This window comes from Rhamphochromis sp. 'chilingali' (genome assembly GCF_963969265.1).
Source record: "Rhamphochromis sp. 'chilingali' genome assembly, chromosome: 18".
Taxonomy (NCBI): Eukaryota; Metazoa; Chordata; class Actinopteri; order Cichliformes; family Cichlidae; genus Rhamphochromis; species Rhamphochromis sp. 'chilingali'.
Window position 1 is genome coordinate 9308589 of NC_137945.1, and position 22412 is coordinate 9331000.

At 39.2% G+C, this 22412-nt stretch overlaps 1 protein-coding gene across 2 annotated transcripts in view; it reads right to left on the bottom strand.

Moving 5' to 3' along the window:
- LOC308385932 (A-type potassium channel modulatory protein DPP6-like) overlaps positions 1-22412 on the bottom strand; it is a 235014-nt gene that overhangs the window by 150302 nt on the left and 62300 nt on the right. Inside the window, exon 1 of one of the 2 annotated variants that reach the window (XM_080865145.1) lies at positions 3408-3498. The exons of the other annotated variant lie outside the window; for it this stretch is intronic. Within the exon in view, the coding sequence (XP_080721271.1) occupies positions 3408-3491 (84 nt within the window). The 5' untranslated portion in view covers positions 3492-3498. Of the gene's footprint in view, positions 1-3407; positions 3499-22412 lie in introns of those variants that run through there. 2 annotated transcript variants of the gene reach the window in all.

Genomic DNA, 22412 nt, shown 5'->3' on the forward strand with positions numbered 1-22412 from the left:
CCGTCTAGTGAGGACTTAACATGTAACCTCCTGGTTATGGTACATCTACAAACACAACCACCCTGCAGCCCTCTATACATACTAGAAAACATTATTTTTTAAGTTGTTAGTTGACACATTCAAGGCTACAGAAGACTGAGATATCAGACGCATTGTACAGAATGAACTCTTCTGTTTATATTTTCTGCTGGAAGTCTGAGGAGAAGGTCTGCAAACTGCACACATAAACAAAAGTTCTTCAAACGTTAAGTTCAATAGAAAAGGAAAAGAGAACTCGGATGACCATGGAATGCCTTGCAGATTGCCTTAGAAACTTTCAGTATAACCAAAGGTAATGGAAAATTATCTTTTAGATACTAAACTGTTTTTAGCTGGTGCTGTAGAAAGGAGTGGGTGAAGCTGGTATGTGCAGATTACTCAACTGACCCTGACATGACTTGGATTCTATGCACCGACTTATTTTTTGCCAGAGGGACAAAGAAGCTTGCTGGAACAGCAATATATGAGAGTTCATGTGTCTTAATTCATGCTGACATGTCAAAAATGAACAAACATACGCCTTCGGATATGGTGGCCACTGTAAAACCCCCTGTGGTAATAACCATTGATTATTAATTTGCCTATGACGATACCTAGATACCAGTAGAAGAGAAATGTCTCAAGATAATAAAAGTATGCTGTGATGAATAGACTGAAAAGACTCAACTCATCCGGCTCATGATTCACCACATTTCACACTTTGCTGTAATGTGTGACGAACATTTCACCGTATTGCACAAATTATCAGGAATCTATTTAGAACTACAAATGGAACTTGAAGACTTTTATTCATCTTTATTGACATGGACTTTCAACTAAATAACTGGCTATTTAAGGAGCTAAGACCCTGAACCAAGTGGAATGATCAATAACACTGCACCGACCGCATTCAAGGAAAAACAAAATCATAAATTGGATTTTTGGCTTTTGTAGTCAAACAAACAAACAAAAATCTCTGTAAGGCAGACCACACATACAACTCATGTATCATAGATAAATGGTGGAAATTTGTCTGATCTCGAACTTTAAGATCATCACCTCACAGTGATTTGGCTGCTTCCTTCATTTCTACTTGTGCATCTGTGATAAGTGCTGGATCTCACCAAAGCAGGGCAGCAGGTGGTAAATCTAATGTGTGGGGCTGGTGACCAGAGACAATTGTACTGACTGTGCAAAAAGCTCTATTTTCAGTGCATTGTGTTGTAAAACGAAATGCCATGCAACGTACATACGCCTTAAATAATGCACCGCTTTCTGGTTTTCAGTCTTCAACTTGAACTTGTTTTCGTCTCTGGGTCATTGCCTTATCCATCTCTCATTACCAACGATAATCCTCCACATCAAAACTGGGTCAGCCTGGAATAGATAATGATGTTTGTTGTTGGCAGATTTGAAGAAGATGACTTTGTTTGACTGTTTTTTGATGTTTTTGGGTTAAGGCACTACATTTTTTGCAACTCAGAACACTTCAGGCTGACTTTACCAGCGTTTTGTTGGTCTCCACCAAATATAATCTGAGAGCTCAGCACCAAAATGATCAACTAGTGGTCGGCTATCCAGACACGGCAGGCAGCAACAAAACACATCGTATTGCTGAGGATGAAGCCAAACAGCAGAGGTGTTGACCAGAAAACTAACACAATGAGCTGAAAGACAGGAACAAGCACTCTGCAGCTCAGGGTAAGTGCTGAGCAGGGCAATAATTCTCTGTGGCTTTTCTCACTACAAGCAACAAGCATCAGATTTCAGATAAACCTTCAATCCATTATAAATAGAAAAATGTTGATTAGGGCAGCTTTAAAAAAAAAACTGACTTTTTAGGAGTCATGCTGAACTTTACTTGTAAACATGAGGAAGGTGTAACAAAAAAGTACATGGACAATACATGAAAAGGTAAAGAAAATGCTTAATGTAATAGCTTATCATAAAAAAAACTTGAAAGGAAAGATGATAAAGACATTAGTGAATAAAAACAGAGAAGAAACTTCATGGGCTTTTGTTAGAGTTTGATGCAGGAAGCCATGTATGTAATCTTAAATTGTGAGTAAAACACAACCACAGTAGGTGTACATGATACTTATTCTGATTCTGAATACAGAGTTCACCACGTGTTGATAAAAGATTTGTTTCAGACCCCATTTTGTGTTCTATAGACATTGGCAAAGTTTAATTTTGGGAAGGAAAACAGGAAATTGTATGGTTTTGTAAAGAAAGGTGAAGCAGGTTGCCAGGGTACCTGTCCCTTTCACGGGATGAAAGGCACTCTGTTGAAAAAGAAAAGAATTTGTAAGAACGCTAACTGTGCGCATTACAAAAGCACTAAAGAGGTCTGAGCTGGAGTGCACAGCCTGTTGTCCATGCAGACCTGTCTTGATTGACACTCAACAGAGTGGAGTCAAGTGGGGTGGAGCACGACATAGTGCAAATCAAATAGTGGAGAGTAAAGGTCGACAGTGTGTGATGGAGAGAGTTGAGCTTGCGCACACGATGAGTGATAGAGATTAAATTGAAGGGAAAGCCTCTGGGTATTGGAAGAAGGCAAGATTGATGTGGGCTGGAGAGAAAAGAAAGCAAAGCAAGGGAGATGATGAGGATAAAGACACACTCCTGATTTAAGTCCATTCTAACGAGGCAGCCAGTTAAGTTTCCTAAACTACATGAATCTGTATTCAGCACTCTACTTTGAGCAGAAAGAGTCTCTCTTTACCCTTTTAAAGCCATCATCCTGAGGGAATGCAATATTGACTGGCTCCAGCGGGTGCTCCAAACACCCTATGTAGCATTTTGATCCAACCTCCAGACGAGATTGAGTTTCATTAGGTTTCCACCTCTCCTGGGATAACCTTTAAAGAAATGGACAAACTTTGAGGCTGGCTGAGCTTGATCTGAGGGATACTTTTCAAAGGGACCAGAAGTTGGTCTTTTACAGGATCATTAGACTGATTTGCTGGGAGCGATAAAGACAAGTCTTTATCAGGGAGACGGGATGGCTCTCTAGACAACAATAAAGCTTTTTAAGGAGACGTAGAGATATTTAAGGAACATGCACAGCAGTGATTATTCTTTGAAACGCCAGCAACCCATCCTTCCCCTCTCAAATGATAACATAGAAAACGGATGATGTACACAAAGAGCAGACAGATCTCTTTTAATCTCTTCGAAGCAGCAGCATGCATAGTTTCAGTGTTTAAGTTAGTAGGATGCAGATCTGCTGCTCCAGCTGTTACAAAGGCTTCTTGCAGAACTCTACAATCGATTGCAAAATTCTCTTCAACAGCGATGCTCTTTATATCCTCTACCCAGCTGCATTCTTTTTACACGGCATACAGACTCACTTCCATACTCAAACACTCATTTTCATCACTCACCCTCCAGAATCTCTTGGCCGTTTCCACCCTTGAGGGTTTCCTGTGAAGGCCCAGCGCTGGCCCCATCGGATGTTCGAATATCATTTTTGAAGTAGCCCGTGGCAGCTAGTTAGCTCTTCGGTGGCTGCTGAGCTTGACGTTTTCTCTATCACAGACAGTACAGCTGCTCCACCAGCAAACCACTGTCTGCCTAGACAGCCCACCAGCCTTTTCCATTTATAAAGCAGCTGCCACACCCAGAGCCATTACAATCCGTACTTCCCAGCAACTGCATGTAAACAAAAACAACCTTAAGTCCCTCTGTCTCCAAACACTGCAGAATGGCCCGCACATTAACAGGCCCTAATGGAGGCCAGGGAAATTCGCAGGCCAAGTTTAGCTTTCACTGTCTGCTCAGAGGCAACGCACGCCGGGAGAGTCTTTATGAGCAGCAAATTAACTTATTTAAATTTCATGATGCTAACCCTTATCAGTACGATTAGAGAGCTTAAGCTAATGAGTGAGAGGAGTTTGGAGATATAGATGATGTGGGAGTGTAGTGGGGTGATGGAGGGTGAACTGAGGTAATTCGACACCTCTGTATGAGATGCTGCTGAGGGAACAATCAGTGCTAAATTGTTTATTCAGCCATTAGTGCTAAACCACAGTGGGGTGTCCTGATAAGTAAGTACCTGATTTTAGATCTTAAGACTGCAGCTGAGAGTATAGGTGTGTACATAATGCCAGCACTGAAGATGTACAGCTTTGTATAAACATTTCAAACTATTTACAGAACAATCTGCATCAAATACTTAGTCACACAAATTATTTGTGCCACTCCAAAAAATAATTTCTGTCCACTATAAGATAAAGGAGAACATCACAAGCCTGATACCTGCAGGTCTGACAGCAGGAGGCGTATCACTTCCACCTGGAGACGGTGTTTCCATTGCAATCTGCCTTTTGTAGCTTTTTGACAGCAACTGCTTCCCCTTTGTCTCATCATGTCAGATTAGGTTCAGCTGTGTGTCCCTCCTGTTGTGTATATTGTGTGTGTTTTCCTTTGTTCCTTGTTGCGTCATCTGCTTCTCTCCTCGTGGTTTCCAAGTCCCAGGTTCCTTCAGGTTTCTATTTTGCTTTTTCTAAGTATCTTGTGTTCCTATGTTTAGCTTTCCCCAGTTTAGGCTTTTGTTAGTTTATTTCAACTCCTGCAATGAGTGTGACAAGTGCTTTAGTCAGTCATCAAATCTGAAGCGTCATCAGCGTATTCACAGAGGAGAGAAAACCTACTTCTGTTATGAGTGTAACAAGAGCTTCACTCATATAGTTTGAACGTACATGAGCATACCCACACTGAAGAAAAGCCCTACTCCTGGGATCAGTGTGGAAAGGGTTTCAGTATGTCATCACATCTGAAGCGGATCCACACAGGAGAGAAGCCATACTATTGTGATGAGTGTGACAAGGGATTCAGTCAGTCATCCCAACTGAAGACACATCAGCGAATCCACGCTTTAGAGAAACCATACATCTGTCAAAAGTGTAGGAGGCATTTCAGGGATTCATCCGCTTTCAAACGTCATAAGAATACATGTAGACACACCCCCGGAACCTAAATGAGCATTTCCACAAATGTTTGTTCAAATATTTCATTCAACTATTAAAGTCTTATCCAAGCATATTAAAATGTTCTAATTTCATTTTCAAATAAAAGCCAGTGACAGAGAAACGTTTCAGTACAGAGGGTGTATTTAACCAAATCTGGTTTGTTCAAAGAATTTCAAGCAATTGCTCTAACTGCAAACAAAATACGTCACAACCACATAAACATAACTGCCAAAAAACTAGATTTCCAAACTATTACATAACTATTAGAACGATAGATAAAATCAACAAAAAAGAAATAATTTTAGCATTACAATGTGTTTTGCTCTCTCATAACTTTTTCCAGATGCTGCAGACGTGATTAATCTTAGCAGAAGCTTATATAATAATAATAATTTTAGCCTTGTCAGGAACTCATCTCTCACAATGGCAGAGCCAATAAAATATGATAAATCTTCTTTTGATGTCCTTTGCAGTCATCATTAAATTGCCTGCATCCATAAGAGGTGAGGCTCTTCACATTCTCTATGAGCCGAGGAGATGCTCGCTATTGCAGGATAACTGCTTGTGCCCCTCAACTACATTAACTGATGAGACACAAATTATGTGTGGACAAGAGTGGGTGTGTGCACAACTGCAATAGTTGCCCGCTTGGGAACTACTTGATCATAGTCATTAATGAAACCCCCCACACATTCACTCAGAGCAATCAGATTTGCATCACCTGCCTACACATGAGCAAATGTTTAAAACAATATCAGTCATCATTAAAGCCTAAGCAGCTGATATTGGAAAGCCCGGATATTAATAATGTTATGCAAGTAGATGTGTTAACACTTCAGATTTTGATTTGAATTTTGAATTTTTATAAGTGGCTCTCTTGAGGCTAATTGTGACACCAACAAAGCACACTTTAATCAGTTTGCAATATTTATTAAAATCCTTCGAACAGCAGTAAACACACTTATGCAAACCAAATGCTGTCTATAATACAAATGCTGTCCCAGTCAAGAAGAACAGAAAATATGCTTTTCAGCTTATGCCCAAAGTCTGCCACAAAACAACTTATGCAATGTGGCCTGTGGAGCTTAGCGGCATTCATTTTGGGAAGCACTGTAAATGCAAAACAGAACAGCGAGAAATATATCACTGAATGTCAGCTTTCTGCAAGAAACAGCCTGTAATTTATAATAAGCTGTATGCTAAATTGACTCAGTTAGGATTACAACCTGGAATCTAAAGCTTCACAAACCTCTGCTTACCAAGCAAGCTTACATGTTAGAACAGCTGGGATTAGTCTGTGTATAAAGGCAGGATCCCACACGGATGAGCGCTAACATTGTTTTATATGTGAAAAACAAAGAGTATACATTCAAAGACTTCTTTTAGTGCCTGTGGTCTAAAATGCTGCCTGATTTGTTTGAATAAGATAGAGAATTAATGTGTGTGTGAGTGAGTAAACTTTGAGGATGTGCCATATGAATGCAGTTAATTTACCATTTAAAATGAATAATAGGGAAGCATTGGTTCACCTTCCGTGAAACTTTACAGCAAAGCTACGCAACGTTTGGCTGAGCAGGAGTCACTCTTGCTGTAATTACTGGATAATGGCTCATCGAATTTGTCTTCATTCTCTGGAGTCAGTTGCCTTAAGGACACCACCATGCATGTCGCTGACTTTCGAAACTGCAGTGAAACAGCGGCAGCAAGTAAAGAAGAGCCATGCAGTCGTCTCACAGACTGCATTGTCAGTTGCAGCCAACTGTAGCAAGCTAGCAGGCGCTGGCTGGCAGTCACCATAAGCAAAAGTGTCTGTATCAAATGAAGGCTGCAGTAGAAGAAACCATGGGTTTAATGAGTTGGAAAATTGTGTTTGATAGTTTATGATTTCAACAAGGAAACTTTTTTGGTTTGTTTGTTTTGCTTGCTTTTTAAGTTATCTTGTCCTTTCTGGATCTATTGCAAGGAAGCACGTTACTTGTGTATCTCTGAAAAAAAAATCCTTTGTACCTTAGCAGCTACTTTTAGCTACTAGAGAGAGAAATAGAAAAAAATAAAAATTAACAAGAACTAAAAAGTCACAAAGTAAATGTGAAAAATCACAGAACAAGTGGCTGCAAAGAAGAAAATGTTCCTTTTCCCCAAACCCAAAAACACCTTCAGTACATTTTTGCTTGGAACAACCCCACCCCCAAAAGATGCCTCTTCTATCTTCTTTACATTGACATATAGGACATTACAGTATTCATCAGCAGTGTGTATATTTCAGACTTTTTCTAACTGCTGCTGGAGCTCCATTCAAGGCCTTCACCGGTCAGTGCAGGGCTGACAAACTGTGTCAGATAAACCGTGCAGGCTGCATTCTGCAGCTTCTATGTGGCTGACAGCCCCTGAAATGAATTACAAATGGATTAGATGGAGCCAAAAAGACAAACTACTGCATGGAGGGGAGAACACTAGGGAGGCCTCTACTTGTCTGTTTGACAAGAGAGAATGAGGGAAGATAAAGATAGGGCTTTAGTGAGAGAGAGAGAGAGGATACAGGGCACAGAAAGACAGGCAGGGAGGGGCAGAGCAAGAAGAGAGCACCAGAGAGGGGAAGAGGAGGGGAAATGAATAGGAAACAATAGGAAAGTGACACTTTTGAAAGACTCATCGCTGTAAAGTGAATGCTCGGCTTAGTAGCTCTTGGGGAGAAAACCACTGGTATAGAAGTGGTAAGGTGGTTTACCCGACCATCCTGTTAGATGATGCTTAAGAAGTAATAGAGTGCTGCTTAAGAAGGAATACAACCACTGCGGCACAAATTGTCATTAATGTCTAAATTTTTTTCCTGTCAGAGATCAGAGGCGGTCAGAGAGATTTAAGCTTCAAAGTGGGTTTGCATGAAAAAATAATGTGAAAGTTGCACATGTGCCTCTTTGTCCCTGTGTGTTTCAAGCTTTCATTCATTGCTTCAGAAATTGTGCTGACACAAGCCAAACGCTTGTCACATGGGAGTGTCAGCAGTGTAATGATCCAACTCCTGCAGACTCAGGCTGCACAAAGCTCATTTACAAATCGAAGTCCCCTGAAACCACTTGTACCACACATAGAGGACACCATAACTAGTTAATAACTGTCTAATTTTAAGACTCCATGGCAAAGGATTTAAATGCAATATCATGCCACTAATTTGACCTTTGCAGAGAACCAAACCCTTAAAGCACAAGAGAATAGCTCTCTTATCTGCCTAATGTTATTCCTTAGTTACACCATCCCTTGGATATGCTTTGTATTAATGCCAAGCATTATCAAAAGCACACCTTTGTATAATTATTTTAGACATTCTAGACTGAAATTGGCATGCATTTAATTTAGTATGAAAATGTAATCCTGCCTTTTTTATTGCCTTGATTATCTTATACTAGTCTAGTAATACTCTTGCCAGAAGGAGCCATTCTGCCAACTCTCCTTGGTGCTGTGTTCAAGGACGCTCCGATATCCAACATTTTAGAGTCAGATGCTAACAAGCACTGTAAGAAGCATTTATGCATCCTGATTTTGGAAAATGTCACCCTGGAGCTCAAATGTAATCACACAATGTGAAAAGAAGATTTTACATTTGTTAATTTCTAATATTAAAAATGCCACAGTCTGGCCATCAACTTGCAGTTTTCCTTGAGGGCAGGAGCTGCTTTGAGGAAAGAAATGTTATCTGTGCCAGAGAGCAGTGATAAGTATGTATTTATTGACAGGATTAAACTTGCATGACTAACATTTGTAACAGCAAAATACACTCCAACAATGGCCATTCAAGACAGTCTCAGAGGGAAATGGACAAGAAAGCTGTCAGGCTGCTGTGTCAAAATATGTGAATAGGTGTTGGGCAACCTGTTGGGCGAAAAAAAAAAAGAAGCTACATCAGCCTTCAGACTTTTTGGTGTGTTTTGTTGGTTTAGTTTGCATATTGTGTTGAGCTAAACTTGGGGAGTTGTACACAGGCTGTAACACAGACTGTTATAAGCATGACCCCTGAGTGTAAAAGTCACATATGTCACAAAGCAACCAATAGCTGACATGAAGAAAGGACTTAAAGCAGGAAGTTAAATGAAAGGATTTTAAACAGTACAACAAAAACTGCTACAAGCTAGTGGGAGGAAAACTAACTAATTAACAAAATAAGAAAACAAAGCAACACAAACAAAGCAAATGTGGTAGGCAAGAAGGAAAGCAAGGAAGACCCGATAAAGACAGGGTACAGCTGAATAGTCCAGGAAATTACCTCCCACCTCCTGTACCTAATGACTTTTCCTCGGCCTCAACAGCAGACTTCATGAGGTCAAAGAAAGATGTTAAGGAAAATCTATAAGAACTTAGGTAGAGGGCACTGCAGTTTGCAGAGACTGCACTTACACTAAACTCCTTAACAATCAGGAGGCAGGTGTCCTTCATATTGAAACTACTATGCCCTAAATATGGACTCCAAAATCTTGCCTCACTCCAGAGTGTTCTAATGTTATTTAATGAAGGTCATATAAATGACCATATTGAGTGAAGAATATTAATGCTAATGACAGGATCCAGTGTAATTTCTTTACTCCTTCTTGCTAAAGCTTTTTGCGACCATCACTTATTTACTTATTCAGTTTTCCAGCTTTAGGAGTGTGGTGGCTGGAGTCGATCCCAGCTGATCTGAAGTAATAATTAATGAAGGATGATCCAAAACTCTGGCAATACAACTGGTAACAGATGGTTAGGGTTAGGTTATTCCAGATGGTCTTAATCTTGATTTGGAGAGACAACATCTGGACAAAAAGACAATTTGATTGCAGCTGTTGGTTTAACAGGCCGCTCTTAAAAATTCAAAACAGATTGTGGCACTGTGGAACTGTAGGATGGCATTGTTACCATTCCTTTCACAAAGGGAAATCCAGACTATCTTCTCCTAAAGGAGGTAATCAAGGAAGCACTTTCCTTAGAATTTAAAGAACTTGAACAGCTGTCATTATGGCCATTAAACAGATGGTTATGGGTCACTTTACTTAGTTAGGAACATTCCTAAAAACACAGACACTACCTAACCAAGTAGTTCCACTAGTCAGATACAGTTGCCAACCACATTCATTAATGAAACCAATAATGGCTCTCCCCTTAATGATCTGTGCACTTGGTGAATTGCTACATTTTTGCATTAAATACTGGAAAAATAGACTCCAAGGATCTGTTACTTTTATTGGCTAGAACATGATGACACTACTGTCCCATTAAAAATTCTAATTATTACGCACAAGTTGGAACTTCTACTGATATGTTAAAAGCTGCCAAATGCCACTGTCAGTTAAAAAAAGATGAATTCACAGTTGTTCAACTGACATAAATAAGTAAAATATCGCCCAGCCCTAATGTGACATCCTCTTTGTTCTGCCAAAACAGCTCTGACCTCTGGTGTGCATGGACATGGCCATCTGGTGATGGGAAATTGGCACTGGATCCTTTGAGACCCACAGCCTTCATACTTGATCAGATTGGAACCTGGAGAATTCAGAGGACAGGTCAACACCTGTGTCGTATTTTGCAGTTTGGGGAGGAAGGAAGGAGACACAGTCTTGCTGCAGAAGGCCACTACAGGCAGGGAATGTGGTTTCCATGTGGGCATCTGCAGTATATTTAGGTGAGTGGTACGTGTCAAAGTAATATCAACATGAAAGCCAGTATCCAAAGTTTCCCAGCAGAACCGTCCTCCGTAACATGTTTTGGACAGTTTACCAAGCTATGTAATAAGCTATCTATCTGCATCAGTCTTTTCACAAACAGCATCAGGGAATCCTTCCTGGAAATTATTATTTTTTTGCCCAGGCAGCTCCCCTTTAAGCCCATACATCTCTGGAGCCACAGAAAAGCAATATTCGTGGTTGAAAATAAAAACGAGCATTTTTTCCTTCGGTTCATATCTGAGAGCAATTCTTCACACACGTACAGGGAGGTGAATTTATCATGAGCAAAGTCACGGCCTCACAATGTGCAGTAAAGGCTGTATGGATTCAAAACAAATAAAAAGAGCTGAGCTCATTTGTTACAGACTGTGAGTCATAATATGTGTCCCTGCCGTCTGCATGCCACATGTAAGCACAGATATGAGCTGAGTGCCAGTAGGTGTAAATAAAGTTCTATTAATAGATTTCAAAGTGAGTGAGAGAAAGAGAGAGAAAGCGAAAACTTGGGGGGGAAAAAAATCAATTTTTGATAAAAAAGAAGAAATGCAAGATCTATGACTGCAAAGTACAACATCATTGTGTCTGTGTGCCTATATGAGTAACACTATTACAGGATGTGTTTTCCTTATTCGAACAAAATTGAATACAATTTAGGTGCATTTTCTCCACCGACATGCTTTTTTTTAAAAATCTTTTTTCAAGCTTCTCTGATTTGTCAAACCAAAAAGGAGTGCATTTGGGGAAACCCGCCCAAGAGCATAACTATGCATCCGGGTGTTTTTAGTTTATAATTCTTTAAAAATGAAACTCACTCCTGTCATCTGTCATCGGACAGAAGTGATACATCAGATACGTTCGTACTTATTTTGAGATTCTGAGGTGAGTTGCTGAGCATGTCCTGAACTTTTCTGACCATAAGAGCTGCTGTTTCTGCTGCAGTTAGCCTCTGTTATCTGTAGTTAGCCTCCTTTAGCTGATGCAAGTGGAACTTTCTTTGAAGTGGATATAAAATTGTTGGACTTAATAAAAATATACATACTGATGTACTAATATTAAATTGTCATTTATAGTTTGAAGGTGCTATTAGTGATCTTTAAATCAAAAGTAACTTACTACATATGCGGCCACTCTCTAGCCACATATATAAAACAAGATTAGGTTTGAATTTGAACGTATCCCTTTAAAAAGCACAGTGCATATTAATGAACATATATCAATGTAAATAATATAGGTGGAATAGCAATGCACATCTTGGCCCCTATATTCAAGCGGCAACAAATTTGTTGGAAGACTTAAACCCATAAACCTTAGGCCACCATTATCACTATGATAATGAAAAGGATTAAACTGGCTAAACTTGGAAGCTATTTGCTGTAAAATCTGGGATTTTGAATTAGTTATGGGATGAGCAGTTCCTTCACAACTTAAATCAATTATGCACGCAGTCTTATACTCCCCATTCCTCTTCATTTGTTTTTGATGTAAAAAAAAAAATTATGGTCATGACTATAAAATCTTCAGATAAGGATTTTCTTAAACATCAATTCAGATTTTAAGATGAAATTAACTTCCAGAACTAGAGCCTTAAAAAAGTGTGTCAGAGTTTATACAATGTGTGGTCTAAGTTATGCAACCAACAAACTAAAACGCTTAAGTTTACAGAAATTTGCCACAATTAAACTTTTTATACTATCTATGAGCAGAAATCAGCAAACTGTATGGCATTTTCCTGAGTTATGACTAAAACTTCTAAATTTCACCGCCGCTTCCTGCTTTATAAAACTTGACAGCAGTCAGAGCCCATTAGATGTGGTAAATTTAAATCAGTTTAGGAAACCTGTACAATGGCAGTCTTGATATATATGTCTGCCTCCAAAACAAGTACAGTTCGTACTTGTTTTGAAACTCTTCCCTGTTTATGCTGCATATTGTTTATACTCTTGTGTAATGCGCACAGTTGTCTTACCTTGTTTGTGTTGTTTATATTTAATCTGTTGTAACAGTGTTTATGCTCCCTTCTCTCCAGCTTTCACTTTACCTTACTAACTTTGTGGGTAAGAAAAATGGAAATGAATTCAGTATCGGAAACTTCTCAACCTTATTTCTTCACCTTAGGTGGATACCGCTTTCTACTTTGGCATTAGATGTCTGCTGGTAAACTAATTTGTAGGGATGTGTAGCTTTGTGTTTCTAGTAAGTAATTACGCTTCTTAGACAAATAGCGAGGCTACTGAAAAGATTTTAAACCATAAAGATAATAGGCCCTTCAGGCGAAGACTGAGAGCCCGGCTTCTGAGCATAACAAGGTTGAAACACAGACATCCTAGTCAATGCAACTCATTTCAGCTCGGTCTGCACAGCCGTGACCTGAGCTCGTGTGTCACACAAGAGGCAAGGTTGCTGATGTAATGTTACGCTTCAGCTGGCCGAAGCGGGGAGAAGAAGAAAAGAAGGAAATAGATCAGGGGAGGAAGAAAGGAAGGTGTGATGGTGATTGGGGGCTCAGTTCTATTCAGGAAATCTCAACAGGTCAGTGGAAAGAAAAGGAAAGCAATTTCAGTTTGTGATGAACTCTGGAAACAACCCTGGCACTGTAATGGATCAAAGGACAAATATAACCTGGATGAGCAGAAACTTAGTTTGTTAACTAACACTACATATGTCAGTGGGACTGTTTCCTTCTTTTTCTTTCTTTGCAGTGGACCATCATTTTGAAAACAACATGAGGAAAGGCTGTTTTAAAATTTGACTGAAGGATGGTAGTATTATTTTTGAGCTCAAGTGCTCTCACCGCTGGGTGTTGGCTGTTATTTCAGATTCAGAAGCATGTGTGCAAAATATTGAGAAATCTACTTAAAGTACTGAATGAAATCCACCAGATGAGTCAAATTTAATTGGTTAATTATGACAGCTAAAATATGTCCTTGACAACAAAAATGAATCCATAGAAATAGAAAGGCAGGCGGCACAAAGCTGATTGCAACAGTCCTGCTCATTTCAGAGGGAAAGATAACTATATGAAAATTCAAATAAGGGAATTTGAACTGCAAAATTTGGATCACATGGAAATAACTGTGCAGCATACAACCCTTTTCACAACGTCTTGCGCCCTCATCAGTGAGAGTTTAAATCGTTCCCTGTCTGTATATAATCTCGACATTTTGTCTCTTCAGACGGCCCGCATTAATAATGCACAATCGCTCTTCCCTCTCACAGATGAACGCAGAGCTGCCATGTTCAACTCGGAGCAACCCAACAATCAGAGACATGTCATTTCCTATTCCCAACCCACCTCTGAACTGAGAGATAAACTGCAGCCCTTCTTCACGTTTTTTTTTTTTACATCAAAGAACAATATGTCAGAGCACCCCGTGAGATTTCAGTGCTTATGGTTGGGGTGGTTAAAAGCGCTTCAGCCGGAAACATCTTGCAGAGTGGATCCAACTGAAAAAGCAAAGTTTAGAAGAGACAACAGAAACCTTTTTTTTTCCTTCTGTTTTCTGTGGAATGTACAGGAATAACAGCAGCACAGAGGCATGCTTTGTTGAGTTGTGGGTGGTTGTGTTGTGTTGATGTGTGAACCTGTGTTTCTGTCACCAGTCATTACAAAGAAACCCCTCTATGGTGTGTCTTCTGCAGTAATGATCTGTTTATGTGCTGATTAAACCGCCCTGCATCACATTTGCTGTATGACATCTAACACTAATTCTAAATCTTTACTAATTTTGAGTGGCGGATTTCAAAAACAGCACCCGTTTTGTTCTATCGCTCACATTTTTTCTCACAAGAGGCAATTGTAAACATGATTTAAGGGAAAAGTAGTACAGAAGGAGGCACAGAAACCCTTTTATGAATGCTACTTTTGTTGAGTCAATATTTTTGGATACAGTTCCAAAAATGAATGATTGATTACCCTAATCTGTCATCAGCCGTGAGACCTACAGTATATCATATTCAGCTTAAGTAAACTAGGGGAAGGTAGAAAAGAGTGATGACGTTTTGTTTCCACATGGACACCATTCTAGTGATGGGGATTTTGAAGATTCTTCTTCTAGTACCTCATCTGTCAACCACTTATTCACTCAGCTAGAGTTAAATGACTGAGTATAAGATTTGGATCTGCCAAAGGAAGCGGCTGAGTTGCTTGGATCTAGGCTCACTGAGAAAAATCTGCTGAGACCTACTTTTCTTTTTATAGGCATCATGAGAAAGGACCCATTCCATTCTTTGAAATGGATGACGGCTTTGTCTTTTGGGTGCAATGGGTTGTGAGCATAATGTTGAGGCTTTTCATTGACAGCTCAAAAACCAGCCTTGCTACCTGGAAAATAATTTCATCTTCTTGATGCAGGATTGTGTTATTATCAGCTTTTTAAAAATGTTAACTGACAAACTAGCCATTTACTGACAATTTGCCACCTTATTACCTTAATCTCAACACACACTAAGCATAAACCATCAGTGTCATGTTGCAGAAAGACATCCAGACAGATGAGTTATATGATTGTGAAATGTGATTACTCAGGTCTCAAAACCTATAACACTGAACAACCAAAGCCTCTTTTCATAGTATGAGACCTCAGCATCCAGTTAGAATTCCCAAAGCACTTTAGTATCATTTTTGCTTCGCTGATATCAATCTGCAACCAACCACAATTTTATTATGCATTATTCTGCCAATGATTTTGTGTGTGCATCTGTTATGCATATGTGATGAACCTTAATCCAATGCCATCATATTTAATAAGGAAACATCTCAGAAGCTGAAGCCAGATAAGTGCTGGCATATTTGCTTATTTGAAAATAAACAGCTTGTCACAAACATAAAAATGCACTTATCAAAATAATCCATTTTTATCTACTGCCAGTAGTTAATCAGTTGAATTTTATTCACTTCCTATCACACATTTCCCAGAATACCTTTCAGCAACATTACTCTAGTTACAAGCAAAGACATAAAAGATGAGCATAGTTTCAGGTTAAAGCCTTAAAGCTAGCTTCTTTTTAATGGCCATAAAGAAAGATTATCCACGATGGGCTCATTAGCTAAAGCTATAGCTATTTTTATACTATCTATGGCTTTGCAGGACTGTAAAGTCCAAGATGTCAACAACAGAGATGTGTGGATACCAGTATCAATGTCTAAAGGAAAGATATGGTTAGTAGCCAATGGGATAAACATTTAAGTCATTTATTCCCTTTCCATGCTAGATAAACAAAGCCATCTTATGTTTAAAAAATGATCATTTTAAAGTCAGTTCCTCACCGTGCAATTCGTAAAAATGTCATGCGACTTAGCTACTAATCAAAAGGTTGGTAGATGGATCCCTACTCTACCTGTCCATATCTTAAAGAATCCTTGGGCAATGACTTGCCTCCGATGCAATCATTGGATTGTGCATGTGTATAAATGTTAAATAAAAAATATTAGGTATGGATAAAAGCTTTGTGTGAATATGAGTGTGAGATTAGGTGAACATGACTTCTAGCAAAAAGTGCTTTGAGTGCTGAAATTGAGCAGAAAGCTAAAATAGTACCGATACTAGTCCATTTACTTCTCAGTGTAGATTTCTGCATAATCATTTTTTTCATGTCTGCTGGAATTCTGGAAGATTTTAGGTTTCTTTAAGCTGAATGACAAATAGGTTAAAGCAGTGATTCCAAAAATTTGGTGCAGAGCCCCCTGGTGGGCTGGGAAGGCAATGCAGATAGGCTGCAGTAATAACATGTCTGTGAAGGTTATCAGTCATCCAGGTCATCGTTGTCAAAGGAGCTTGCAAAGAAACGCATCTGGACTTCTTTAAGTTGCTTGAAGACATTTCACCTCTCATCTGAGAAGGTGTTCTGTTCTGTTCTGTTCTGTTCGAACTGAAGAAGCTTCTCGGATGAGAGGTGAAACGTCTTCAAGCAACTTAAAGAAGTCCAGACGCTTTTCTTTGCAAGCTCCTTAGACTGCAGTAATAACAGAAATTCTGCTTGAAATTACTCAAAAGTAATTACAGTTACATATTTGTATAAATATATTTATGTAAAAATTGAGTTAACATTTATGATTTAACACTTTTCTGAAATGTACTGGTTTTGTATTGATGTTTGGGTCCCAGTGGCAGGTGGGTCACACATTGGCCTTAAGACTTTGTATATGACTGGGTACCATTCCAATAATTTGATCCAATTGGATTAAAGTGAAGATTTAAGAAGGCTGCTGATGCTAACACCTAAATGTGGTGTGGATTTATAGCAAACAGCAAACAGGAAAGTGCATCCTATTGCCTCAGAATGTTACCCTGTGTCAGCTGGGATTGGCTCCTGCCACTCTGTGACTAAGTGGGTTAAGCAATTTTGTTATGCAATCAGCATAACACAGATGTAAAATGTTAAGGGCCTGACACACACAAAACACATGTTTAATGAATATAAACCTGAATATCAGCAGTGAATGAAAAAGTTTTTAAAAAGGGCCAAGTTGCCATAGCTTTTGCACAACGATGAGAGCAAACATTAGCAGTAACAGTAAACCTTAAACAGAACCAATCATCAAAAAGTAGAGAGTCTGTCAGTTCAGCTGTACTTATCAGGCCTCTCTCGAGTAGGCCGGGTTATATGCTCCCTACATTGTCTCCTGGGAACGCTATTCATCTTTTATTACATAACATACATGCTGCACAATATTGTTTATTACTTAGTAAATACTGATATCTATGACTAGCTAGTTTATTGTGATGGTGCTTTGTTTTCTCTATTATTATGTTGCTCTTTGTTGTTTGCTGTCTCCTCTGTTTGTTTGTTTGTTTGTTTGTTTTTTTTTCTCCATACAGGTGACCCAGGAGTTTTTTTTTTTTTGTTTTTTTTTGTCTCTCTTCCCCCCCCTTCTCACCGTCTCTTCTCCCCTTTGGTTTTCTTTCTTTCTCTCCCCCTCTCTCTCTCATTCATTCCCCCTGTCCTATTTATTAAAAAAAAAAAAAAAAAAAAATGACAAAGGATGAACTGAAGCTCTGCCATCACGTAATGTCGCATACTGCTGTTTCTGATGTCATTTAGAAGAAAAAAAAAAAAAAAAAAAAAAAAAAAAAACATAACATACTTTTCAATTATCCACCTCTGGTTCTGATCAAGCCTTTCTCTTTTGGCCTCTTTGCCTTTAAGGCAACATGCTTCATCTTGTCTGTGGCTCTGCATTCCTCTCTCTGTCCCTCTGTCTCTGTACTTTCTTTTCATCATCCTTCATCATTGGTATCATTGATTTAACCTCACTTTGTATAACTGGCCTTCAGTCCCTGCAGAGCCCACTTTCAGAACAATACACATTTCAGCCTTTGCCTAAGATATTGCACCTCATTCCTAGATAGGAACAGGACAGCCTCTAGTGGTGCATCAGTGGTACTTCAACTTCATCTGACCTTTTCTTTACAAAGCTCAAAGACAGAGAGACACTGACACATTCAGATCCATAGACGCTCTTATCATTTACCTCAAGGTGTGGTAAAGAAACTGACACTATAAAAAAATGATATACAAATATGCTCTACAGATTGCTTTGATTCACAGTGTCCTGTAACTTATAGTATTTTGGATTAAATCACATGGAACAGAAGCATCATAACACATTAGGACCACATCTAAACGCTGAACCAAACCTGCAGAGGTAAACACGTTCGGCTAAATATAGACGTGTGGTGGAAACACTTCTGGGAGCAAACTTCTAAGCAAATAAGAGTGGACAAATGGCATCATATAACAGCAAAGTCCCACATGGAGATGAGTTTGATGTCCAACATCAGTCACTCTTTAACATGCTTGCTGTTTGCAGATTGCTGCAGAGCTATGTGCCTCTTTTCTGTTTCCTCCCTAATCTTAGAAATACTGTGTCCAGTCATAAATAATGACTAAATCAGCACTCCAGTTTTCTGACCCATAAAAGTGAAACGCAGCACAGCTCCTAAGCCCTGTGCTTGTGTGTTTGTGTGTGCGTTTGTGCAGAGCTTTGTGTATGTGTCAGAGAGATGGATAGGGCGGAAAGGAGTTCTGCTTGAAGCCCAGTGGAGAAACATTTTGTTGAATGCCTCCCTGTCTTTTTCCTCCTCCTCCTCACCGTTGTGCCTGTCTCTCCCCACAGTGAAAATGCCTCGTGAAGAGGCCGGATATGAATTCATTTTACGCTGAGATGAAGTCAGTAATTTAGTAATGCCCCCACCATCTGTTATCGTCAGCTAGCTGCCAGACAAGCAGGGGCAACACAAAGAGAAATGCAGCACCAGCTGAAGAGTTGCAGACGTCAACAGTGAGAAACATGGTGCCACCTTGCTATTGATGAACAGCCCTTTTTAGAGTCATCTATACTCTGTTTACTGAGAGGCAGCTTCACTATTCCCCCCAAAATATAGCTTCGGACAGATATAACAAAAGCCGAACAGTGATAGGGAAGACAGCAGATTTTTTTCCCCTGGTTCAAGGATTGCTATTATTTTTGGGCAGCAGCTTAGCTTTCAAAAAGGACAAATTTGATTCTGACATTATTTTGCCCTTCAGTGAGTTGTACAGGATTATCTCATGTTGTTGCCCTTCCTCTGTGCATGTTTAATCTCTCTTAGAGGTTTAAAGAGAAAGCCGAGAGATTCAGCTTTTCTGCTTTTTCTTACATTTTACCTGTTAGCATAATTATTTGTGTGCTTTGCTATACATTATACATATGCACAAATGTATATACCAGTGTTTATGTATAGCAGTTCATAAAGGTTTACTTCCAATTTTAAGCTGCCCACCATGGTCGCTTATGCACAAGCCGTAACCTATAAGACTGAAAATTAAACTGCATTTCTTTCTAATGGGGATTCGAAAGGATCTAAGGAACATCGTCATTGCTTCAGTAGTGCTGCTAATCAAATGCACTTGATTAACTGATAAGGACCGAAAGCCTCTTCGCTCCGAAAAAAAAAAATATGGCAGCACGGCTTAGGTTTGGAAACTTGCATCAAAACAAACCACAAGACGTCTGGAACAATGGATTTTTTTTTGGACAGACAAGACCAAAATTGGGATCTTTGACTATAATGCACAGTGATAACCAAACACTGCATATCAGCACAGACACCTCATATCAACTGTCAAGCACAGTAATGGAGAGGTGATGATTTTGTGTGATTTTACAGCCACAGGACCTGCATTCAATCACTCAACCATGAACTTCTCTGTATATCAAAAGTATTCTAGTGTCAAACGTGAAGCCATCTGGCTTACGGTGAAAGCTTGGCTGAAAGTGGGTCATTTAACAGGACAATGATCCCTATAAGAGCAACAAATCTAAAACAGAATTACTGAAAAAGAAAAGAACCATGGCGTTGCAATGACCCAGGTCAAAGCCCAGACCTCATCCAGATACATCATTAAGAAAGCTGTACAACAAATGTCTGACAACCTTTTATAATCTGCTGAAATAATGAGGTGCACTTACTTTTTCAACATGACTGCAAAGCTGTTGTGAATTTTATATCACTCACTAGTTTAAGTTATTTTGTTTGCGTTGTTAGGCAGGTGATAGGTGGATACTACATGGAGTATATACCCAGACTATCTACTAAGGATCACCAATTTTTAATGCAATTATTGGAAAATTAACAGCATTAAAAGCATATCCAAGTATCTACTGTAGTTTTCCAGTGAAGGTCTACAAATCTATCTGTATGTTAGCACAAATAACAAACTAGCTGTCTGTGTAATGCATACACAATATATGCATGACCATTACTAATCACTAAGCATGCTAATGTTAGCTGATAATTTAGCCTCCTCACTCTTGTCCATGACACAGACAGACAGACAGACAGACAGACAGACAGACAGACAGACACACACACACACACACACACAATATTAAGGGTGACATCAGGGTGGCTAAGTCCATCTTTTATATACAGTCTATTATGTTTCCTGAAGAATGACAACAAATACACCCCCACAGCCACCACTGTAATGTGTACCTGATTGCTTATCAAGGGCTTCTGAACAATAAATAAGCCATACTACCATTTTCCAGTCTGCTGGCTGCATAATTTATCATTGGGGAAAATGGTGCACATGCTTCTGTCATGTTTTCTCAACAATAAGTGTTTGAGGGGGGGAAAAGTGTTTGAGGACTTGCTGATGAAAAAGAAATTAGCTAGATGAGGAAACAGAGCTGGAGGTCAAATGGGCTTGTCACTGATATTTAGACTTGACAGTAATCAAGAAAAGCAATTGTTGACTGTAGACAAGCAGGAACAGTTAAATCTGCTTTTTCTGACTGGACAAGGACTTGTGACAGGTGTTTCCTCATCTTTCATTCTATCGTTTGTCTTTGCGAGGATATACTGCAGAAATCTAAAAAGCACTCCGAAACGGTAAACATTCTCACTCAGTCGCATTACAAATGCACACACGCACAAAGATCTCCAGATGCCACCATGAATCGAGTGTGTAGACTGATGACTCTATCCTTCAAGTGCCATTATTGATCACTCACTGACTGTTAACTAATCAACACAAAAGAAGGCGAACTCTGCCAAACACTGTTTCTGTAATGAGACAGAATGAGGCGAGCTGTAGTTCATTATTCTAAACTAATTAAGACCAGTTCTCTGGGAATACAAGACAGTTGCTACCTTTATATGCATACATTTAAGAGGTTACTACTTGGCCATAGCTACTTTCATGTACTGTTCTCTTTATCAAATTAACCACAGTGCAGAGCATTGCCGTTTACTTCACGTTACAACTACAAACTGAAAATAAGTTATGTTCCAGAGAGGCTCCTACATTCTTGTAAGAGCCACCAGGTTGTGATCTTTGTGGTTGCAAAAAAGAGAATTAAGAAGCCTTGACAGGCTTGATCTTTATAATCACTTTCTTGAAATCACTCACGTGGGGTCTTACTAAATAACATATTAAATATGTTTTGTAAATATTGGTCATACTGGATACTTTTCCTTTCTAAATTTCAGAATGGAGGCTTATCCAGGGTATGCTCATTGGCTAATGGCTGGTGACTGACAAGCTACATCTGTCCTTTATGCTATATCTGATGTTCACATTACCATTTTGCTCTGTAGGGGTACAATGCTAATCAAGTTTGACTCTCTCTATAGAGGCAGACGTTTTGGCAGTTTGCTGGTCTGGAACATTGAAATATGTGTTAACCACAATGCCAGTCTTCTCAGCAAGTTGCTCTTCGATTTCTTGCAGTTTCTGTGAGTTTGCACGATGAGATCTTAGGTTGAATTTGGGACAAGACCTCAGACTCTACAAACCTCAGTTAGCATGTTAAATGCTAAGGTTCATGACAGTACAAGATTGAACAAGTATGTCTTGTTTGGAAAGGTTGCCAGTAGAAAGCCTCTTCTTTTTAAAAAGGACATGAGAGCATGGCTAAGGTTTGCAAATTACATGGGGACAAACCACAAGAATCTTATAACAATGTCCTTTGGACAGACAAAACAGACATAATGCATCGTGGGAGATTTGGTGAAAACCAAACAAAGAATATCAACTCAACACTTCATATCAACTTCCAAGCACAGTGGTGGAGAGGTGATGATTTTGACTTATTCAGTTGTTTACACTGAATAAATGGCTTATATCAGCATGTGCTGACCACTCAGTGCATTTTATCAACAACTTTAATATTTTTTGGGAACGCAGGCATCTGTTTAAAGCAAATGGATTTAATTTTAACAAGTCAGGGGTGAAACTG